Source organism: Etheostoma cragini, chromosome 12 (assembly GCF_013103735.1).
Source record: "Etheostoma cragini isolate CJK2018 chromosome 12, CSU_Ecrag_1.0, whole genome shotgun sequence".
Taxonomy (NCBI): Eukaryota; Metazoa; Chordata; class Actinopteri; order Perciformes; family Percidae; genus Etheostoma; species Etheostoma cragini.
The window spans coordinates 20,015,022-20,038,091 of record NC_048418.1 but is presented as its reverse complement, the minus strand read 5'-3'; the positions used below and the strand labels follow the sequence as shown (position 1 = coordinate 20,038,091).

Here is a 23,070-nt window from a genome sequence, read left to right as displayed (position 1 = left end):
TTCTGACGTTTTATGTATCAGACCCGTTTGGGAATCAGGATCCAAGGGAGGGAGGGAGGGAAGGGGGGGGGGGGGGGGGGGGGGGGGGGGGGGCAGTTGTTCAACTTGCCTGAGAGGATTAAGGATTAGTTTTACTGGCGGATTAGGTCTGTGTGTGGGGAGGCATGATGGGGTTAAACATGGATGGAGGCAGCCGCACGACAGCCCAATCAGTGGGGTTAGAAGAAAAACTACAAAATAACAATAATAATAATAATAATAGTAATAATAATAATAATAAAAGCCAAGGGGAGTCTGTAGGCGTTAGTTCAGGTGTTTGGGAGATCTTCAAGCAAGCAGTTGCTTTTTGCACTGAAAAAAGATGTAATGCTGCATGGGCTTCCATGATTTGGGTAATGTAGTTCTAGGCTAGGTTTTTCTAATGGAGAAACTAAAGGCCACCTTCAGGGGTCCTTCAAATGATTCCAGAAACGTCCCCAGTCTGATTCCACAAAACAAAACCAAAAACACATAATGACTATTGCAATCCTTATTCTCCACTTGCACCGCCACATTGTAGTTACAATATATAATTCACTACAAAATCTGAATACACAGTTCTTAAGACTACAACATTTCTTTTCACTATGAGTCATTTACGTTTAAAGTATACCAGGGTATATTTCTCTCCCTCGGTCACTAAACCAAATGGAACGAATGCAGCATCTGGCATCATTAAACACTTGTTATGAGGACGGTAAAAGCCTTTAAATCTTTTTTTGTTGGCGCTGCCTTAGAAAAGCTTTTGCTCTGGCTAAAATGAGTGGACAGCCCCAGGTGCTGAAACCGTGCACGCGCGACCGTGCGCGCCTTTCCACTGACTTTCACACGATGAGGCTGCACGGCGCTGTGTTATCCTGCGGTGCCTGCTGTAGTACGTGAAGACTGTACCTGAGCATGAGAATGAGCATGCAACCTGGACAGTAATAGGCTGGTAACGAAGACAGTGCTGTGCTGTCACACGTTTGAAATCTGCATATTTTATTGCGCGATGAAAAGGCTCGTCCATGTGAAATTTCGAAAACAATTCAGCCCAGTTGCACGTGTATTGGGCCTCTGCGAAATAAACACATTATCCATCTATCAACATATATCTATCCATCCATCCATCCATCATTCAGATCAGCCGTGTAGGATACATTGTAGTTGCAAAAGAAATAAACAATATTTCTTGTCCAAAAAGCCACATATTTTTCACCCACATCTCTGCCGGGACTCGAACCCGGAGCCTCTGGATTAGAAGTCCAGCGCGCTATTCCATTGCGCCACAGAGACCGTGATAAAAAAATTCGTTGAGAAGCGGGTTTATACTCCCCCTCCCAGCCTTGTGTAGTGTCCTCATCATTCCTCAGCATCAGGACCGCAGCCTGCTGTGGAAATTAACTTGGCGTCCGGTAGGGGGTGCTGCCGCCGCGTAATCATTCTTCTCTTAAGCCTCATTGAGAGCGAGAGTCCCTCCCTCCATCCCCCATCGCTTTCACGCATGTTTGTCCCGTCAAAACATCATAATGGTGACATTATCGGAGATGAACCAAACAATGGTAAGAACTACCATTGTAAGTGCATCAATAACTATGCGGCAAAGTGCTCACTGCTTACAGGGAATAGCTCCAGTGAACAGTCCATGTTTTTATTACCTTAGTTAGTTTTTCTCTAGCAATGGAAATATGTGCCGAGTGTTTGGTTGTGAACAGACAATAAGTAAATCAGGTCTAAACCCTGACTGAACAATTTCCCTGTCCATCCCATTAGAAAACAGCAGTGAGATGGATCTCTTAGCTCAGCTGGAAATGTGCACATAGCATGGATTAGACTCAATCATCTAGATGCCAAGTTCACTGCAATCAGCAAAAAAAAAAAAGTCATAAACAGAGCAGTTTTATAAGTGTTTTTTAGTGCCATTACTTTTTGAGCTGGCAACCATCAAGCATGCATGTTTGTAGAGAGGTTTGTCCAGTGACGGAGGTGACATAGCTCTGAGAATATAACTTTACCAAAAGCATTAGGTTACCTCAAGTTTTATAAACATAGACAATCATCTAAAAAAGTTTGCCAAGAATTGTATAAGCAATGTTTGATCACGTGTGCGAGGTACAAAATTAACACCATCCAAAAATGTAACTGGCTTGTAGAATTCCTTCACTCACCAGCCAAAAAACATAGTTATCTATTGAGTGACTGGTCAAATTTGAACATTCACTAGCCATTTGGCTGGTGGTTAAAGAAGTTAATTTTGTGCCTTGTATGTGTGTCTCACAAGTACATTTTATTAACATCAAAATGCAAGTTGACAAGCTTTTTCCATCAAGCCAACGGTAGCAAATTGATTAACGAATTTTGTTGAGGATAACCAGACTATGCGGTTATTTGTTTCTCAGTCCAAGTTCAGTTGATCTAAACAGACACATTTTCAAACGAGCCGGTACACAACAGTATGGGTGCAGCTGTCTCCCCAGAACATTTGCAGTTGTTTTTTAACAGTGTGCACTTGTTACCGAAACCTACATAAATGGGACTTAGATCTGACATTACGTTACGGCTTGCTTTTATTCACATTGCAGGACAAAAGCTGTTCAGGTGCAGTGTAGCTCCTGTATGGCTCAGTGGGAGGTAGGGCCTGAGGCAGGCTGCCAGCGAGGAGCCTGTTCACACACACACAGCTTCCACCACTGGGCTGCCTCTCCACATTTCAGCCTCTTCTTAGTGATGTTAAAAATGCATCTGAGCAGCTGCGGCCTGGAGAAGGTAAAATATGAATGACAGCCTACAGTAAACAGTCGCTCCGCAGACACAAACACACATTCCTGGTTACAGAGACAACGGGCAGGCACACAGGGACTGAGCACCAAGGGCTAAGACAAGTGATTAATGAATTTGACGTCACAGAACAATTAGAAAAATTACCTAAGGATATAACATGTAGGACACATTTAATTTTGGACGCTGGTTGTTGTTCACCGAGAGAACCAAGTGTGGAAAGAACTGGGTCACATTTGCATGCACTTTGCACTTTGCACTCTTGCTGCATTTGATGACCCCAAAGCTTTCCAGAGTATAATTCATTCCAAGTGACAAAACACAACACATTTTCCGCATACAGCATAATATAATCCTTTATTTAATACTTTGATGAAACCAGAACAAATACACAAAACTCCCACAGTGAATCCAGTCCACATTCCCATTGACCCCCCCCCCCTCTTCCTTACTGCTCATCTCTTCTCGTTCTCTGCTCAGAGGTAAGCCAGTGCGAGGGAGGTGATGATGGACAGACCAATAACTGTGTAGCCGGTGCTGTACACCTCTGGGATTCTGAAGCCCTTGCCAATGTCCCAAAACTGATTTAAATAAAAATAAAGAAATAGAGAAAATAACATAATTAGCATAAGAACTGCCAGCTTATGAATCTAAGCAAATATATGTTCAGTAAAATGAGCAAACATGATTCAAATGAAAAACATGACAAACTGCAAAGAGGTCTGTCTCCTTAATGCTTAAGCTGGGAAGTCCAGACACTATACCAACCATTGTAACGGCAACAAACTACTAAATGTCTCAAATATTAATTGTCTTAATAAAAAATAAGTCTTACCAAGTGGCGGATGCCATTATAGGTGTGGAAAGACACAGGGAAGGCAAGGCCGAACTTGGCCAACCCGATGAGATAGGGGCCGACGGATAGCGAGTGGATCAAGTCCAGGTAGTAGGGGTAACTTTCCGGTAATACCAGCGCTGCCAAGGCAAAGGCTGAGATAGCTAGACACAGACAGAAGTAATGAGACCAAAGATTGGATAAGGTGTGAATGTGAATGGGTGTCATGTTGTGCATGCATGCCTTTTAGAGAGAAAGCAATACATGAGAAATGAACACATGTTAAGGACCCACATGCTACTGCCCTGCGTTTTCTCTGGATTAGTCTCCATGAGCCACTACACCCTCCACTGGCCTCAGTCATGTAAAGACCCGTTTCCTTGCTACCTAATTTAAATGAAGGCCAAACAATGGTTCTGTATCAAATAGGCTCTTCGTTGGCGGCCTGTTACAATGCACGGCTATGCTTTCCATGCTGTCTGGATGATTAAAAGGCATAATGGCAGAGGAAACAGTCCTTGGTGCAGGTTTCGATCAATGTAAACACAGAAGGCAGAGTTGCGTGAAGTCAACCAAAAGTAACATATGTGAACAGATAACCTTTAAAACAAAATACTAATAATAATGTATACTTTATTGATCCCCAGGGGGGAAATTAAATTTTTTTCACCCACCCTTTTAGAACACACAGGCTTGAAATGCACACATGCTAAATAATTCATTTTTATTCCATATGCAAAATAGCATTGAAAGGAAAAATATCTAAATATTAAAGAAAGCAAAAAAGATCATTTTATATAAATCAATATTGTTTGTAAAAATGACTCTCAGCAGGTAATTATTTTCTTCTACCAGCCCATTGCAAGGTGGCCAGAAATGTTAGTTTGTAATGTTTTGATAGAAAGACGAGACATAGTAAGTGACTGTTGAACTTTGAACCCAATGTTGAACCTATGAACTTAAAAACATAATTGGACCCAGCTTTTACAGCATGGTACATCAAGGTCAGCAATACTGCTGTACAATGTCATAGCAACACAGGCTTAACCTTTACGACAGGCAAATGAATAAAAGCTCTTAGCAGTCCAGTATTAGGCTTGGGTTTCACATGCAAATGGTTGAATTGAACTCAACAACTTCTGCTTTTAAATGCTCTTAACAAAAATCAATGGTGGACTGATATGCCCTGAAGAGATTTTCAGGGTCAATCAAAAGCTGACATTGGCAGTAAAATAGCTTCACTTGATGCTAGAATAACCACATAAAAGCTCACACATGTATCATCAAGTGTTTTGTTATTGTGGGATAATAAGGGTATTTAAAGGAGTAAACTAACTACAGAAGGAATGATATTCACAAGAATGTCTATGACCTTAGTCAGGGATGAAAAATAAAAAACAGATGTGTTACCTCCACTGAGCCCCACTCCAGTTCCTCTGAATGTGATGGACATCATCATGGGGACAGACCACCTGAAACACAAAGGAAAGGCCACACATTTACTTTAATAGCAGATATACTGTATACGTGGTTAAAACACTCTCCAAACACATGTCTAAGCATTGAGCCTTCACTGGCTTTTACTAGTGATTTTTAAAACCATTTGTTTCAGGTTAGGCACAGGCTGGCATGCTGCATCACTGCAACATAGAGTAGTACAGAAAGTAAAAAGGCACTCTTCAGAGTTTTTCAGCTGCAGGCGGCAGTGCTAACTCAAAGTGATTAAGAGATTCACAGGGCCAAGCTCCAAGCCATGGGAGGTAATTAAAATTTGAAGTAAATAACAATTGACACTTTCACTTTTCACACTGGGGCGATTATTATGCACATCCCATTTTGCAAGTAAGTCTTATTTAGTCTTTTGTTCTGAAGGGAAATTCAGTGGGAAAAGTATGCAGTTTAAGGTGTTTTCAATGTTGATTGGTTTAACTGATTAAAAGTTATATAAATGCAACATCTTTCCAAAAGTTAATGAGTTATCCAGTTTAAAAAAAACGTGATTTCTAAGTTGACCAAAATAATTGACTACGATTTTTTCCATAACCGAGCAGCCTAACCTACAGATTCAATTGTTGAAGTGTCCAGATAGAAATTAAGAAAAAAAATGCAGAGTAACTTAAAACCGGTTAAAGGGTATGATCTAAATCACTAGACCACCGATGACTAAACCAACCAGTGGTTGGTGTCAAAACAAAGTGCACTGACATAGACTGGCCGTAAGAAAGAACCCAGATGACAGAGAGATACAAAGTGAAAAACCTTGTGTGAAACTCAACACAACGGATTTTCTGAGTATTTTAGGATAATAAATAAAATGTTTGTTTTCTGAGATTCTGTACTAGTTAAGAGCGAATATTCAAACCTTTTGACATTCCTTCCTTCTCGGCTGAGATGGGCGGTTATTCATAAATTAGCGTAGCAATTAGCAGACTTTATTTCTGCTCATAGCTTAATCCCAACGGAACACCCCGGTTGAATTTTAGCCTGCATGTGGGGTTGCTCAATTATGGCGGGGTTTATTATTATTTATTATTTTAGCCAATATTGAAATCACGATTATTTAACACGTTTACTCATTGTCTTTTGGAAAGATGTTTCAAGTATTACATTTAAAAAACAGTGAAAAAGTTCAAAAATTAAATGGGGAAAAGACCTTGAACTGAAAAAAATTCCCCATTCAGAACACAAGGCATGGGCATCCGGAGAGCTCAGTTGGTAGAGCAGGCGCACTTATATAGAAGTTTACTCCTTGACACAGCAGGCCCGGGTTTGACTCTGACCTTTGCTGCATGACATTCCCCCCTCTCTCCCTTTCCCTGGTAAAGTTTTTAGCTGTCTTCTCGAAAATAAAGGCCTAAAAAGCAACCCCCCCCCCCCCCAAAAAAAACAAAAAACAAACACAAGACATAAGAGTTTACTTGTAAAACATAATGTGCTAAATACATGTTACTCTGTTTTTGTGATCATTAGAAGCCAAAATGACAATTAAAATTTGGATTAATTGCACATGCACATTTTTGTTTAAGCCTAACATTGTTGAAACAAAGCTTCATATATAGTTGGATAGAAACAAATTGGCGGACTGCCGATTGGTCACTGAAGCATTCTCTTAGCTCCGCATGTGTGTGTGTGTGTGTGTGTGTGTGTGTGTGTGTGTGTAAAGCCTTGCCCCTTGCAAAACTCAGTGATTAAAGAGAGGAAATAAATGAGTAAAGACTCTCAGACTGAGCTGAAATGGAAACACTGTTCTCCAACACGTGTCTTTTGGTTTAATCAAAAGGCATGACTTTTAAGGATTATGTCATCTACTAAAAAAAAACGCATCAAAATTCAAATCTAAATATTCTAATCCAGCCCTAGACAGTATATCAAGTTGCCCATTGCACTACATGTATCCAAAAGCATGGAAATCTCTGGTAATGGTTTGTCCTGCTGTTTTTTAAGAATTATAAGACTGCATGATCTGAAATTGTACATTTTTTGTGTCTTTAAAATGATATTATAAAACATAAATGGAGCACACAAATTTTACTTTAAAGGCTGATTTTTGCTTCTCCGGAGGCTCCACGGAGGCTTTTTTGGCCTACGTAAGTGGCTTCAAGTTTACACTTGTGCGTTGATCTCTTTAAGAGAATGGCAGGACCGGCATGTGTCTGTGCGCGTGGGGAGCGTGTGGTAGAGCGAGTGAAAGAGTGTCGGCAATTAGCTTTGAAGAGAGTAATAACTATAGAGTCATAAGGCTTGTTCGAGATGAGGTTTGCTCAGAATTGATCAACGGCAATCGCCGTCCAATGCATCGGTTACATTTTGTCTGATTTGATCCCGACTTGCTTTGACGTCATGCACACGTAGGCAAGAACCTCACAAGATCAAGGCGGACGCAGTTCTGAGAAGCAGGCAGCGCAGTTGCTTCAGAAGTCAGAAAGACTAAATCCCTTCAGATTAGGGATCATCTACAGAGTGTTGTTAATTAACATCAGCAACAGATCGCATGTAGAGCCTTTTGAGAGCTACTCTGTCATAATTAAAACAACTGGAGATTTGTACATGCTGATGTATGGGTCTGATAACATTTTATCAAAGCATTGAGGCTTCACTGTGATTGGAAATCCGTAGCAGGAAAAGTGAACCCTCTTTGATTTCATGTTGTTTATAGAGAAAGAGAACCAGGAAATGAGTCGGGGAAAACACTACCAAGCCACAGCCAAGCGTTGCAGAGACGTGTAGTTACACGTTTTTTGAGAGGAAGACGTCAGGCTGCGGCGTAGGGGCTGGCGTAGTGTCCATAGCTCCATGTACCTACGTACGTAGCCGCAGCATAGAACTACCGCGAAAGCATGAATCAGCCATAACAATCGAGTCATCTCCATCTTCACTGAGATTATTTCCTGGACAAAACAGGCTACATATGTGAAAGACTACGTACTTGTAAATGGTGAGATGAGGAGACATGGGTCTGTTTAATTTCGTATTTTTGGCCCAAAACTTGTTCATCTCGTCCTTAGCTGTGGTTCCCATTGGAGCGGCACTGTAGGGAGAAAAAAACATTTATAGAGTTTACAGTAGAACTATGTACAGTCCATAGGTTCTAGCATGTATCTGTATCACTACTTTATGAGGAATAGTACTTATGTGAAGTTTTACCAAGTTGTCTCTTTCTCACTCACACACACACACACACACACACACACACACACACAACTTACTGTCTGTAGAAGACACTCTGGGCAACACAGGATCTGGAGAGACAGACACCCTGTCGGGCCAACGTCCTTAAAACAAGAAACAAGTGTTAGAATTAAGTTTATACTTGCTACCAGGCCTTGTAGAAGCCACCTAGGGTTAATGAAGTAGACAAAGTACGATGAACACTATCTACGTAGCTGAGCCAGTGTCGTAAAGGTACGACAGGGTAGCAATTTAATGTTAGCCAAACTGTCAGTTAACGTTCTCTCTAAATTAAACCAGACCAAAAAAATCCAGTTAGGAAGCAGAGTTTAATAACGGTCATATAACGCCCATATGTAGCTAGGACAGATGCAGCTAACACCTCGAGTCTGTCATTAATTCTACCAAGAGCCAAAGTCCACTGTCCTAGCTAGCTTTGAAATACCCGCAAAACAGCTAGAGTTAGCCCGCTAGCTAATGTCAGCTAGCGCGGACTCGCACAATATTTACAATAAATAAGTATAATACACCAAGGTAAAAGGTTACACTTGGGCGGGTTGTTATAAACTGTAACGCCTTTATGCTGTAAATGCTTCTATTTGACTTCTATTTGACACAAACAATATGTCGCACAGATGTACTGACCTTAGAAGCAACGCCATGTTTGACAAGCAGTGAACGGAAGTGACGTTGACGGATGTTGTTGTTCTGTCCCGTCATGTAAATTAACTCCTGGAAAGGTCCGTCCCGGCCAGAGTGAGGTGATTGTGATTACGTTGGTTACAAGATTACATGCCTTTTCTGTCATCTAAATTTACGTGCATGCATGTCTCTCTTCGTTCCGTATTAAGCAAGCCTTCTCACACTCTCTATATTTCAGATCGTATACTGTAATTGATATCTACACACATCCCAGACCAGTTCAAACCATTGACCTGTGTATAGCCTATTTTAATGATGCATACTGATTTTGAGGATTGTATGCTCATCCATGTATTTTGGATCAGCACTCTTTCTACCTGCACTTTGTTTTGCAACTTCAGAAAATCAGTTTCCCTTGGGATTAATAACGTTTTTACTTATCTTACTCCTGAGCCAGTAAAGCAATTTTTCTTTTGCCTCAACCCTTTCCAGTTTAAATAGATGACAATAAAAGGCCGGGTATGGCTTAAAAAATAAAAAAAATACATTTATGTTTAAATAAAATAAATATCTTTAAGTAAAATGTAAAACTACTACTAGTAGTATTTTTATTTTATTAAGAGCTGAAACAATTGGCCTAGCAAAAAATATACTGGCAACTATTTTGATACTCAATGCATCATTGAAGACATTTTAAAAGAAAAATGCCACACATTCTGTGGTTGTTGAGGATTTTATGTTTTATTTTGTGATGGGATAGACCAATAACAATAAGTCGGAAAAAATAAGCACAATTAAAACAATTGAGTTATTCAAGTTCATATATAAACACAACTCAATGAAAAGATATAAAGGAATTCCAAAAATGAAATGATGCAACACAGTGTGCAACAAAACAAAGCAAGGAAACAACCAAAATGATTAAAAACTGCAAGTTGGTACAACATGACAGCCCAACCTAAACAGTTGTAACTGCACCAGCAAACTTAAAGACCCCAAGAGAGAAGAGAGAAAAGTCTCAAGAAAACCTTTAAATGACAAAATAAAATTCATCCTAACTCAAAGATGGAGCCCCAATTTTAGTATGCAGTACTACCCACACAACAACAAAATGATCAGTGTGACACTGAGATGGGAAAACAGAAAAACATGCAGCACTCATAACCAGAAAAAATAAATGTATAAGTATTGAAACAAGCACCACTCAGACATCTACATACACACTCATCCAGTTAGCAAACATAAGGTTAATGATGCCCAGAAGGAGCCCTAGCCTGGGTTCCCAATGGCCTGGTCATATATTAATGTTGCATCAAGTATAATGATAGACCTAATAGGACTCATAGTAGACCAGGTTTAAATTGGTTACGTGGGAGTTAAACCCCTTTCTTCCAAACTTTAGGAATCATTTTGATATTGCTTTTGACTTAAGATTTAAAGGTTTCAACAAACAAATAGCTTTCACAAAGGCTTCCACAGCTGAACGACTCGGGAGGAAAATGTGTGGCTGCCTGCCGATTTCTTGTTGACTATTTATGACAGTAAGGTAACTAGTGTCCAGTGACTGGAAGCCATGGGGACATACATAATGGATGATGAGCTCAGGAAGATATGAGCATAAGCACAACGTGACTGACACTGGCTTTTTTGGACCAATATGGATATTTTAGAGTTTAAAAAACCTAATAACAATGTACTCTATTGGACGTTTTTTTTAAAGATTCCATATTATGCTAACTTTGAGGTTTATATTTGTATGTTGGATGCTGAAACACGTTTAAATGCTTTAGTGTTCAACAAACAATGAATGGAATGACTGTAATGCCACTGTAGCAGCACTTCAAAATCAGAATCAGCTTTATTTGCCAGGTATAAGGACAAATTGGAGGAATTTTGCTTCGGATTGTATTGCTCACAATGTGCTTACTAATACAAAACAAAACAAACAATATTTACACACTATAAATAGAAACACTATCGACAGGTTGAGACAATAGCACAATGAAGAGTGCAAAGTATGCAGGAGTAAATTATATTTATGATAGTTATTATTATTTTAATTATGGAGCATAGTGAAAAGGATGCTGGAATAAATACTATTATGTTATTACACTGACCTAAAGGATTATTAGGAACACCTGTTCCATTTCTCATTAATTCAATTATCTAATCAACCATTAACATGGCAGTTGCTTCAATGCATTTAGGGGTGTGGTCCTGGTCAAGACAATCTCCTGAACTCCAAACTGAATGTCAGAATGGGAAAGAAAAGTGATTTAAGCAATTTTGAGCATGGCATGGTTGTGGTGCCAGACGGGCCGGTCTGAGTATTTCACAATCTGCTCAGTTACTGGGATTTTCACGCACAACCATTTCTAGAGTACAAAGTACAAAGAATGGTGTGAAAAGGGAAAAATATCCAGAATGCGGCAGTCCTGTGGGCAAAAATGCCTTGTTGATGCTAGATGTGAGAGGAGCATGGGCCGACTGATTCAAGCTGATAGAAGAGCAACTTTGACTGAAATTACCACTTGTTACAACCGAGGTTTGCAGCAAAGCATTTGTGAAGCCACAACACGCACAACCTTTAGGTGGATGGGCTACAACAGCAGAAGACCCCACTGGGTACCACTCATCTCCACTACAAGTAGGAAATAGAGGCTACAATTTGCAAGAGCTCACCAAAATTGGACAGTTGAAGACTGGAAAAATGTTGCCTGGTCTGATGAGTCTCAAATTCTGTTGAGACATTCAGATGGTAGAGTCAGAATTTGGCGTAAACAGAATAAGAACATAGATCCATCATGCCTTGTTACCACTGTGCGATGGTGGTGGTGGTGTGATGGTGTGGGGGATGTTTTCTTGGCACACTTTAGGCCCCTTAGTGCCAATTGGACATCATTTAAATGTCAAGGCCTACCTGAGCATTGTTTCTGACCATGTCCATCCCTTTATGTACCCATCCTCTGATGGCTACTTCCAGCAGTATAATGCACCATGTCACAAAGCTCAAATCATTTCAACTTCTTGAACTTGACAATGAGTTCACTGTACTAAAAGGCCCCCACAGTTACCAGATCTCAACCCAATAGAGCATCTTTGAGATTTGGTGGAACGAAAGCTTGGTGCCCTGGATATGCATCCCACAAATCTCCATCAACTGCAAGATGCTATCCTATCAATATGGGCCAACATTTCTAAAGAATGCTCTCAGCACCTTGTTGAATCAATGCTACGTAGAATTAAGGCAGTTCTGAAGGTGAGAGAGGGTCAAACACAGTATTAGTATGTTGTTCCTAATAATCCTATAGGTGAGTGTATATAAGTATTATATTACAATATGTACAGTATTAACAGCTCTGAAATAGAGAATTATGAATAAATAATGAGTGGAACTTGTAAACAGACTGATTAGAAACAGTGTTGCTGGGTTACTGCACAGGAATTGAACCTGGCACTGTGGGTCAGAAGTCAGCTGTTCACCAGAGTAATGGCTTGTGGGTAGAAACTGTTCCTGAGTCTGTTGGTTTTGGCGTGCAGTGCTCTGTAGCGCTGACCAGAGGGTAGGAGCTGGAACTGGTTGTGTTAGGGGTGAGATGGGTCTGCAGTGATGTTTCCTGCCTGTTTTCTGACTCTGGAAGTGTAAAAGTCGTGAATGGAGGGCAGGTTGGCCCCGATGAGCTTATCTGCAGTCCGAACTGTCCGTAGTCTCCTCCGGTCCTTTTTGGTGGCAGATCCAAACAGACAGTGATGGATGTGGAGAAGACAGACTGGATGATGGCTGTGTAGAAGTGGATCAGCAGCTCCTTAGGCAGGCGGGCGTGAGCGGGCGTGAGCACTCCTTGTGGGGGCGGGCGTGAGCACTCCTTGTGGGGGCGGGCGTGAGCACTCCTTGTGAGCTGGAGCAGGAAGTACATCCTCTGCTCGCCCTTCTTGATGATGGTGTCAGTGTTGGTGTTGCAGGATGTAATGAAGTCCCAAGTTGACTGCATCATCCACAGACCTGTTAGCCCTGTAGGCAAACTGCAGAGGGTCCAGCATAGGGGACTGTGATGTCCTTCAGATGGGCCAACACCAGTTTTTCAAAGGACTTCATGACCACAGATGTCAGGGTGACAGGGCTGCAGTCATTTAGTCCAGAGATGGAGGGTTTTTTGAGGAATGGGATGATTGTGGAGCGTTTTAAGCAGGAGGGAACGACCAGTGATCTGTTGAAGATCTGAGTGAAGATGGGGGCCAGCTGGTCTGCACAGATTTTCATCAGGATGGTGACACACCGTCTTGGCCAGGAGCCTTTCTGGTCTTCTGCCTCTAGTAAAGTTGTGACATCACAGCCATACAGAAGTCCTGACAACTCAATTAAAAGGCTCAGTGTGCATTTTTATGTGCATTCAGCATTTTTATACTTTTACAGTATTTACAGTATGTAGCACGTGGACCTGCTTTGTAATCAAAAACTACATATAAATCTCACTTGTTACAGTATGGGACATGCCTTTAAAATATGCCCATATGTTTTTTGAATGTGTGTAAAATCATTGGGACCGAGATTTGTATTAAGAAGGACATTTTACATTAAAAAAATAAATTTGTCAGTGCTCTTTGGTGAACAACTCACAGTCTTTAAACTACCTCAGTGAAAGCTTTACAGAGTACCACAGGCTCTTGTTAAGGCGCTGAAAAACCAACCTGATTGTCGGTCACCGGACAGTCTGGCGAGGTCAGTGACTTGAGCTTGTTCGGTGTGTTCCGAGCCGTTGTCAGTTGGAGGAGCCGCCGGCCTTCATTTGGGCCGATTCAACATATTGGAAGGCGGGCAGTCGGACGCAATGATCAATCTGATTGGTGGAGTGCTAACCCGGAAATGACAAGCAGAAGGAGCATGACTGACACCTCTCAAACTCTGACGAAAATCTTTTAAACTGACCTTTGTCAATCTGAAATGAAGAAAGGCCTATTTCTAACTTAAAATGTAACTAATTTTGTAAAATATGAAATTATTTTCAGTGGCGGCACCAGAGATTTCTTTTTACTGGTGCTATGGGGTTGCTCGACATTTCAGTGAGGGGGCTGCTAAATTTAGAGTTTTTATTTTGTATAGTCTTTGCCCTATAGAGCTGACACTATTGGGTCATCCCTTCACACATTCACAATTGTGACCGGCTACATCCTGCCCTCGGATCTCCACCCCCACTGCGAGTCCTCAGCCTCGGTGCCACCCACGCCGGCCTTGTACTCACCCCCGATGCCTCCTGCCAGCTCTGCGGCTTGTCAGTCAATCATCCATCCTTACTATGACATTTGTCTCTGGATTGACATACAGGACAACCAGTCTAACGTCTGATTTTTTTCTGACACATGGGTCAGCATTCAGCACGCATGTGCAAGCAGCAGCGGCATAATTCCAGCAAGCTAGCGTGTTGCCGAGTTAGCCTAGCTGAGTTATTTCTAATAATCAAAAAAAAAAAAAGTATACAATTTTTTACTACGTAAAAAGCCAAAAAACTACCACTTCCATACAGAATGGGAGGAGGACTTTTTTTCACAATGTCCTATTCAAAGTGCATTTACCTCATCTGCAAATCTACCATTCATCACCGTTCATAAAAGCTACGACACTGAATTCCCTCCGAAAAGTGAACTGAGAAGGAGAAAGGTGAAATAACTAAAATCCCAGTTGTCTGGACAGCAGGCCTTTTTCTCGCAGCTTACCACGAAAGCAAAGACCGCCACCGAAGCATCGTCCCGGGTGAATCACATCATTGTTAAACACAAGAAATCATCCAAGACAGGGAGATGATTAAAGAGGCATTTGTTGAAGCGGCTGATTTGTTGTTTCAGGACTTTAACCTGTTTGTTTTCAATGTACCACTGGTGGTTCGAAATTGGAACGCACGATAAAAGGACGTTATTACTTGCATTAAACCGTCATAAACACGCTCAAGTCATACATCGTTAGAAAGCTTAAAGTCTTGTGATTCCATCAAGCCCCCGCACAAAGCATAAGGTGACTCACAACGGTTAAAATCATGTTCTGAAGTAAAGAAACACAGAAAGATTTGAGTCTAAGCAAGTGGGTGTTTCCTACCTGTCTCCTCATGTCTTTAATCACAGCGGTGAAAGATCGGCAAAAACTTTGTTTTCCTACATGGCCAACCCTCCAAGGAATTCCAAGCCTTGTAATCCATAACTATCTGGTCCCCTCACAATCTTGTAGTTTCTGGCCAAGTTTCAACGTAGAGAAATCTAGATGCATCATTTCTCGGTTTTTATCGCTTGCAACTTTTTCTCTGTGCGGGCTAGAAAGAAGGTCGACACACCATTAGAATCTGTGGCGTGTGCAGATTCCAATGAACCTTGTACCCAGCCTATCAAGATATACACTCAAGCTAAGCCAATAATATCGCACAGTCCCCATTGGGCCCACGTGGGAAAGATTGACAGTAGATCCGACCACTTATAAGATAAGGTCATAAAACTGGCATCCCTGTGTAGCCAATAAGAAGACAAGTTGATTGATATCAAACATGGCCAGAAAAACCTAACCCTGTGATGTCTCCAGCTGTCTCAAAACAAAAATATGGCATTCTTATGGCATTTCAACATTTCATCAAATTATGATTACTTATTTCTATAAATCTATGTATGTACTTCTTTCAGACATATCTGTGAGTGATGTGGATGTGTTTTTGTATTTCAGAAGTATTGTATTTTGCACTTTTTTGGCTTTTTTAGAAATAAGAAATAAGACAAACGCACAGACATATCTGTAGAAATACATTCATATAAAATCCATTTTATAAGTCATTTTTTTCTGGATTTTTTCTGTTCTAAGTTGAGACATGTGGCTAGAGTACTATTTTAGTATATAGCCCCTATAATATGCTTACAGTAGTGCTTTTTATTAATTTTTCAGATGATTTACTTGGACGAAAATAGAAATTCTGTGCTCTAACCTCTGTAGCTCTGTGTCAGTAAGGCTTAGTCACACTGCCACTAGAAACAACAAGTTGAGAGTGTTAACTTCCCAATTAACTCAGGGTCATCCCAGAGGGCCAAAGCATGTGGAAACTGCAGCACTTTTTTAAGGGTAAAAATTTAGGCGAGAAAATCATATATTTTCAAGTGGTTTTCAAGTTAATAAACAAACCTGACATAGTGTTTTCAATCAAATCTCTCCAGCTGTCAAGAAGTAGAGTTACACGGCGCTGTGCAATGAAGCAATGGCCGAGGATGTGACCGAGAAACTTAGGTGGAATATTGCAGACTGCGAGTGTTTGTCACTGCAGTTAGACGAGTCTACAGACGTGAGTGACACAGCCCAGTTGTGCATTTTAATTTGTATGGTGTTTACCAATATGACCGCAAAAGAGGAGCTGTTAACAGTACTGCCCATGAAAGAAAACACGCGGGGAGAGGACATTTTTCAATCTTTCAAAAACTTTTCGAGAAAACTCAGCCTCCAGTTCGCAAATTGTTGTACATTACCACGGACGGTGCGCCCGCGATGGTTGGCCGCTTATTGCCAAATGCAGGGAGGATGATGCCTTCTTCTTGCAAAGATTTCAAGAGCTCTGTCCAGAGATTAAAGAGTTTTCCTTGTGTCTAAACATGCAGACTACAACCATCTAAATGGCGCTCAGTGGCTACTAGACTTAGTCTTTTTAACCAATCTGACCAACATGTTGAATGACCTTAATGTTGAACTGAAAGGAAAAGACAAAACAGTGGTCAATATGATCAGCTCAGTTAATGCGTTCAAACGAAAAATGCAACATCTGTGCGCAAAGCTGCAGTGCCATGAGTTGACAAACTTTCAGAACCTCATATCAGAACTGGAGACACAAAGGAAGGCGTGTGCGCAACTTGACAGTGGACACTACACAGAGCAGATTGAAATCTGTCTGTCAGACTTTAACAAACGGCTTCAAGACTCTGTATTATTGCAGCCGGTCGCAACATTCATGTGCTACCCTTTTCGGGATGATGCTGAGGTGGATTTACTTGCAACACTGTTTCACCTGAACTTGTCTGGAGTGGAGGATGAGATCCTGACACTGCAAGCTGACATTGAGCTCAAGTCTAGGGCTCATGGACAGTTTTGGAACTTTTTGACAGAGGAGAAGTACCCCAAAATGAGGAAATTTGCTACCTTCTTGACTGCATGTTCGGTTCCACTTATTTATGTGAGTCAGCCTTTTCCCACATGAAGATTATTAAGTCCATATACCGTTCCACCATGACTGATGGTTTGGAAATGTGCTTGAGGCTGGCTATCAGCAGCTACTGTCCGGACTATGCATCTCTGGCTGATTCCATTCAGGGCAAGTCGTCAGAGAGAGGTGATGACCAAAAAAATGTACGGTTGTATTGTGAATATGGGTTAATGCAGTTATGCAAGGTACACCAACTTATATTGTACATATCATTTTCAATATATTTACAAATAAATATATGTAGAAATAAATATATGTGATTGCATTTTTATAGTAGGTAGATCATTTTGACCTGTCATTTTAAAAGTAGCTCGCAAGCTGAAAAAGTGTGGTCAGCCCTGCTCTATGCTTTCAGCGGGAGCAAGCACCCACACTCCATACATGCGTCTCCCCCCGGCTATGCTGGCGGGATGGGGATAAAACTGACCTGGTGACACACTCGACATGGTGATGAACCCTTGTTAGGGCTGTTGCAAGTTTCACCCTGTCTCTGCTCTCATCCTCTGTCTGTCCTTGATTGCAGGAGTGAAGCCTGGTATGCGGGAGTCAGGGTTCCAGCTGCAGCTCATCAGACCCAAACACCTCTGCTTCAAATACCCGGTCAACCTACCACTCCTTGTCAGGTCATAGTTTAGATGACAACGTTAGTCTCGCTGCTGACTCACCATTGGATTAGTTTTTGTGACACTCGTATGCTTGTACTCATTGTTTTTTGTCTGCCACAGCTCATTGAACCTGACTCCTGCTGCCACTTCACTCCTGCCATTCATCACTCCTCCATTCACCACTCCTGCTCTCCGCCCTGGATCACTGGATTATTGGACACGGTATCACACGTGCTCTTCACCCTTTAGTACTATTGGATTTTTTTGGACTTGGTTTTTCACCATTGCATCCTGACATTGGACACTGGAAATAAATCTGTTGCACTATCATTCTGGTCTGCGTATTTTCTGCATTTGGGTTCAACCTGTTTCCACACGTAACAACCCCACCATGGGCTGGACGACAAAATCACACGTCTCGCTCAGCAGCAGAATGGTCTCCGCGTTCCCTGCTGACCATGTCTAGAAACAACAAACAGACATGCGTGCGCCCACTCTCAGAGCGCAGCATGAATAGCCTGACACACATGAACTCATGGATGTAAAAGCTAATAACACGCGCTTCACACTCCGCCTTGCTTTGCTTGGGGATGTGTTGGAGACAACAATGAGAGCCAGGCTGTCAGTGCCAAGACAAGATGCACTGATCCCACTGTTGCCCCGCACCACGCCACGCAGTGTCAACGCTGTCTGTGATGCATCTCCTCCACATAAGAAAGGAGATCCAGAAGTGGTTTCATTGTCACCGCCTCAATCCCATTCACCACACGTGGAGAATGCTGACCACCCCTCATTTTCTTCAGTCAGAACTGGCATATGGGGGAAACCCCCGGGCAATCGGGGTCCCCCTTGGCAAGGGACGTCATAGGGGACGGTTTACACGAATACTGGCTGGGGAGGAATGTACAAGCCACAGGCGGTGGGAGGAGAACACTCACCTCCCCCTCTACCGCACAAAACTGTCTGGAACTGTCCGCGGTGCTGAAGTCTGACTTCACCACAGTGGCGGGAGACTTGTCTCTGTGGGGACTGACAACGTTACGTCAGCAGCATTCATAAACAGCTGTTGGAAATAGCCAGACGCTTTCTGCTGTTGACCCACAAACATCTGAATCCCCTTGGTTTTGATCTGGGCAGCAGACCTAGTGTTGGGGAGAGAGCCTTCTCCCAACGAGTGGAGATTGAATCTCACTAATGGTCAGAAGCTATGTAGCAGGTGCAGAGGTGGATCTGTTTGCCACACGCTAGCTTGCTGGAATTTTGCCGCTGCTGCATGCACATGCGTGCTGAATGCTGACCCATGTGTCAGAAAAAAATCAGACGTTAGACTGGTTGTCCTGTATGTCAATCAAGTGACAAATGTCATAGTAAGGATGGATGATTGGCTGACGAGCCGCAGAGCTGGCATGAGGCATCGGGGGTGAGTGCAAGGCCGGCATGAGTGGCACCGAGACCGAGGACTCGCAGTGGGGGTGGAGATCCGAGGGCAGGATGTAGCCGGTCCGGATATAGGCCACCTGCTCCTCTAACGTTAGCTGTAGAAAAATGCTGATGTTGTAAAACAAACATCGGGTCCGCTTACATTATTTACAGCCTTGGTGGACGTAGTTGGGGCCCGTGCTGGACACAAAGGTTGGAAAAAAAATCTCTTTGAGGGCTACGCCTATACTCATAAAATCTGGAGGTCATTTTGGTAACTATCGTTCCCTTGACACACAGAGCCTACACACACGCTCGCTTCCACCTCCGCAGTAGTTGTTTAAGGGAGCGAACTAGAGGGAGAGAGAGAGAGTAATGTTTTTCATCCACTAAAGTTGCCGATACAACCATGAAACTCTGATTAGCCCACCCAACATAGATCAAATACCAGCCAACAAGCCGGGTTTACACAATAATTACTGCAGCTTTCATACAGTATCTTATATTTGCAGGAGAGTAATGCAGTAAGCCAAATTATCCCACACAGCCAGTGACGAACTGGCATTCCCACCCACCTGTGGCCCACCAGCGGGGGGGGGTTGCGCAACTTCCAGATAGAACTATTGATGCACGAATAGAACACACACTTTGGATAGCCCAGTGATGGTGAATGTAAACTCCCATGCTAGAAACAACTGCACCGAAACATATACATATCAATGCGCAACCTCAATGAATATAAAAAAAATGAAATAAATGAATAAATCATCAGAGCCCCGCTGCGCCATGATGAAGACATCTGATCTTCTGAAGTAGCCACATGTACCTGTTGCTACACCCCCTCCTGCAGCATTGCTCTCCATCTCTGTTGCTTCTGGTAATCCCCACTGAGACCCACAGCGGGCTTGTTGTTCTGTGTTGGTTAGTTCCATAGATTCCTTATCCATGGCTATCTCTTCATCCTCCTCTAGCTTGTTTTGTTCTTCCTCTGTGTCGCTAACATTAGTGCTAGCAGTGTTAGCGCTAATGCTAGCTGAAGCTGAGGAAGCAAGGTCAAAAGTGTAATGTGTGCTGCACCAGTTGGCCGAATAGTCACCAGTGTTTGCTCCACGTTGTTGTATTGAAAACAATCAGTTTGTTTTATTAATGTATTTATTCATTTTCTTTAAATATAAATGATCACATTAATGAAAATATAGGAATATATTTTTACACCGCAGCAATTTCTGTTCTGGGTGCTGAGGGGGTGCTATGGGTATCCTCGAGGTTGCTAGAGCAACCCCAAGCCCCTCCCTGGCGCCACCTATGGATCGCTTTCTGAACGAGCCTTCACATGGTCTGGCTTGAAGACCGGAGAAGCCAGACCCCCGTATATGGACAATATATTGATTCAAAATTCAAATTGAAAGTCCAAAGAGAAAATGAAGCACAATAAAAATTAAAAACATTATTATTTTACTATGCTACAAGGAAAAGCATGCAATAATGGAATTTAAAAAAAGAAAAAGAACCTGAAAAAGCAAGTTAAAATTTAGATTTTGATTTAACATTTGGCTTTTAAATTTCGACTTAAAATTGGACTTTTCCCATTTTTATTTAACATTTGGCTTTTCCCATTTTGATTAAACATTTGTCTTTTCCCATTTCGTCAAATGTTAAACCGAAATTCTAAATTCAAAAGATATTATTACTTTGCCTTTTTTAGTTTCCCTTTCTTTTTTAAATTCAGTTATGGCATGAGTTTTCCTAGTAGCATACTAAAATAATAATGTTTTTAATTTTATAATGCTTCATTTTCTTTTTGTACTTTCAATTTGATTTTTGAATAACTATATCCTCCATACACGTGACGCATTTGTCCAATCAGCTGTCGCTTTTCAATGTTGGGCGACAGTATAGATTAGTGCCCCCTGCTGTTATGGAGACATATTACGACTTGCACACACGCAGAAAGTAAGCTCAAGGAGCCATCGCTTAAGTGCGTTCCGAGGTACCAACTCGGGGAGGCAGTCCCTTTTCTGCCGAAGGTCGGCCGTCGGTTGGTGTGTCGGAGCCTTTACTGTACTTATCGGCTGGCATATACAGTGATACTGATGAATCAGCCCTCACCACTACATTTGTTCTTAGAGTGGCCTGGGTAGCATCAACTGAGACACTTACAGTTGATTAATATTATCTTCCAATAACAAAAACTACTGACCACAAAATGATTGTATAACAATTAAAAAGATGGCCTAAACATTTCGGAATACATTTTATTTGGTACATTACACACAATGAACAACATTTGGTATTCCTTTAGAGCCACACAGGCCATGATATGTCCCTCTGGGAACAGTTTATATAATGCACACAGGTACATTACCATTGTTTTGCTGGAAATGTTTTCTGAGAAAACAAAAAAAGAAAAACTCAAAGCACAATGAAAAGCCTATTTTCAGCAGTATTTTTTATGATAATCAGATATGTGAACTGATCCATGCAATATTACAACTGACCGACACACACAGTTCTACCCTCACGATCTCACACACAAACACACACACACACACACACACACACACACACACACGCACACACAATTCAAAATGACATTTTCTGAATATTAATAATATGTCTCCTTCTCCACCCAACCTGAAAGAGAGACAGAAAGAGAGAGGGAAAGTGTCAGAGACCAAAATGACAGGCGAGCAGTTTTCATAATATCCTTTTGTATCGCTCTATTTGTATTCATCTCATTTCCTTTGTCTCTACATTTCCAAATGAATCCCCTTATAACTCTAAGAGTATGATCAGCAGCCCGTGACACACAGATTAACATAAATGATTAACTGTCACGATAAATTGTATTATTCTCCCAATGTCTTGGCCCTCATCAGCTGAAACTCCATGGCAGTGAACAGATTGGGAGCTATTGTAGTGTGTCCATATCATGTGTATGATCTTTGGGGCATATCTCAAGAGTCTCATCTGTATGCTTTAATTTCCTTTCTCATCATTCTCTACTGTTTCCTGTTGCTATCTGACACGTATTATCTGTCTCATGGTGAAAGTTTAACATATGTTCAGTTAAGTCTGTAAAGATTACTGCATGTCAGACCTTTTAACTCGCGGCGAAAGGTTTTTGTCTTAAGACCAATACAAGAATCACAAAACGTTTTGTGCAATCATCTACGAACATATCTCTTTACTGCTTCCATCAACGTCAACAAAATTAGAAGGGGTTTATGTTTTTTTACCCATGTCTGTTCATGAGCAAGACATATTGGAAAAGGACTTTGGTTGATATCTAGTGCAGATGCAGCCCTTGACCTAAGAATTGGATCAAATTAGATTTCACTGGTGATGTGGGTATTTCACCATTGAATGTTTTCTTGTTTATGTGCCGTGATTTTATGCTCCATCTATCAAATTGAATTCCTGAGCAAAGCGCCAGACAGTGGTGCATTTACATGCTGTTTAGTGAGAAATCAAACCTGGAGCACAAAAAACAATCAGTCAAGTGTTGCAGAGGCTGCAGCTTTTAAAGAGCCTGATAGTTTTCAGCTGCTGTGATAAGAGTTAATAATAACTTTTAAATGAAAATTGCTTTATGATAAATGTAAAAATGACAATAACCATGTTTAAAATCTGCCAGAAAAACTATGCAAATTGGAAAAAATTGCATCATGTACTTTGTCCAAAAAAACACAAGTAAAAGAGATTTCAACATGACAGCTGGCAACAGTTTTTAGCATAACACCACAATTAAAGCTTGATATGATAATCATCCACGGTTGCTGCAGACAGTGTTTTGCAAAATTGGCAACCTTTGTTCCTTTTTTAGCTGCGTTCAAAACAATTCTATGTAGTTTTTTTATAGAAGTTTTATGTGCTCGCTTTAGATGAC

General features: G+C 41.5%; 2 protein-coding genes and 1 non-coding gene across 3 annotated transcripts in view; all 3 read right to left on the bottom strand.

Moving 5' to 3' along the window:
• Nucleotides 1-1,240: 1,240 nt before the first annotated feature.
• trnar-ucu lies at nt 1,241-1,314 on the bottom strand. Its single transcript has one exon. It is a non-coding gene; the product is annotated as a tRNA-Arg (tRNA).
• Nucleotides 1,315-3,131: 1,817 nt separating this feature from the next.
• sdhc (succinate dehydrogenase complex, subunit C, integral membrane protein) lies at nt 3,132-9,032 on the bottom strand. Its single transcript, XM_034886942.1, has 6 exons — nt 8,945-9,032; nt 8,338-8,403; nt 8,058-8,159; nt 5,042-5,103; nt 3,632-3,795; nt 3,132-3,377 (listed from the first exon to the last, which is right to left on the bottom strand). The coding sequence occupies exons 1-6, from the start codon at nt 8,959-8,961 to the stop codon at nt 3,273-3,275; spliced, it is 516 nt and encodes a 171-aa protein (XP_034742833.1). The 5' UTR covers nt 8,962-9,032; the 3' UTR covers nt 3,132-3,272.
• A 12,389-nt stretch (nt 9,033-21,421) lies between these two features.
• Nucleotides 21,422-23,070, bottom strand: part of atp1a2a (ATPase Na+/K+ transporting subunit alpha 2a) — a 43,702-nt gene continuing 42,053 nt past the window's right edge. The window contains exon 24 of the mRNA XM_034886788.1: nt 21,422-21,815. Coding sequence (XP_034742679.1) covers nt 21,787-21,815 — 29 coding nt within the window. The 3' untranslated portion in view covers nt 21,422-21,786. The remainder of the gene's footprint in view (nt 21,816-23,070) is intronic.

Coding starts and splice junctions, on each gene's coding strand:
- sdhc (XM_034886942.1), bottom strand. Junction 8,160..8,337: donor CAGAGTGTCTTCTACAGACA/GTAAGTTGTGTG, acceptor TTCTCCCTACAG/TGCCGCTCCAATGGGAACCA. Junction 5,104..8,057: donor CCTCATCTCACCATTTACAA/GTACGTAGTCTT, acceptor TTTGTGTTTCAG/GTGGTCTGTCCCCATGATGA.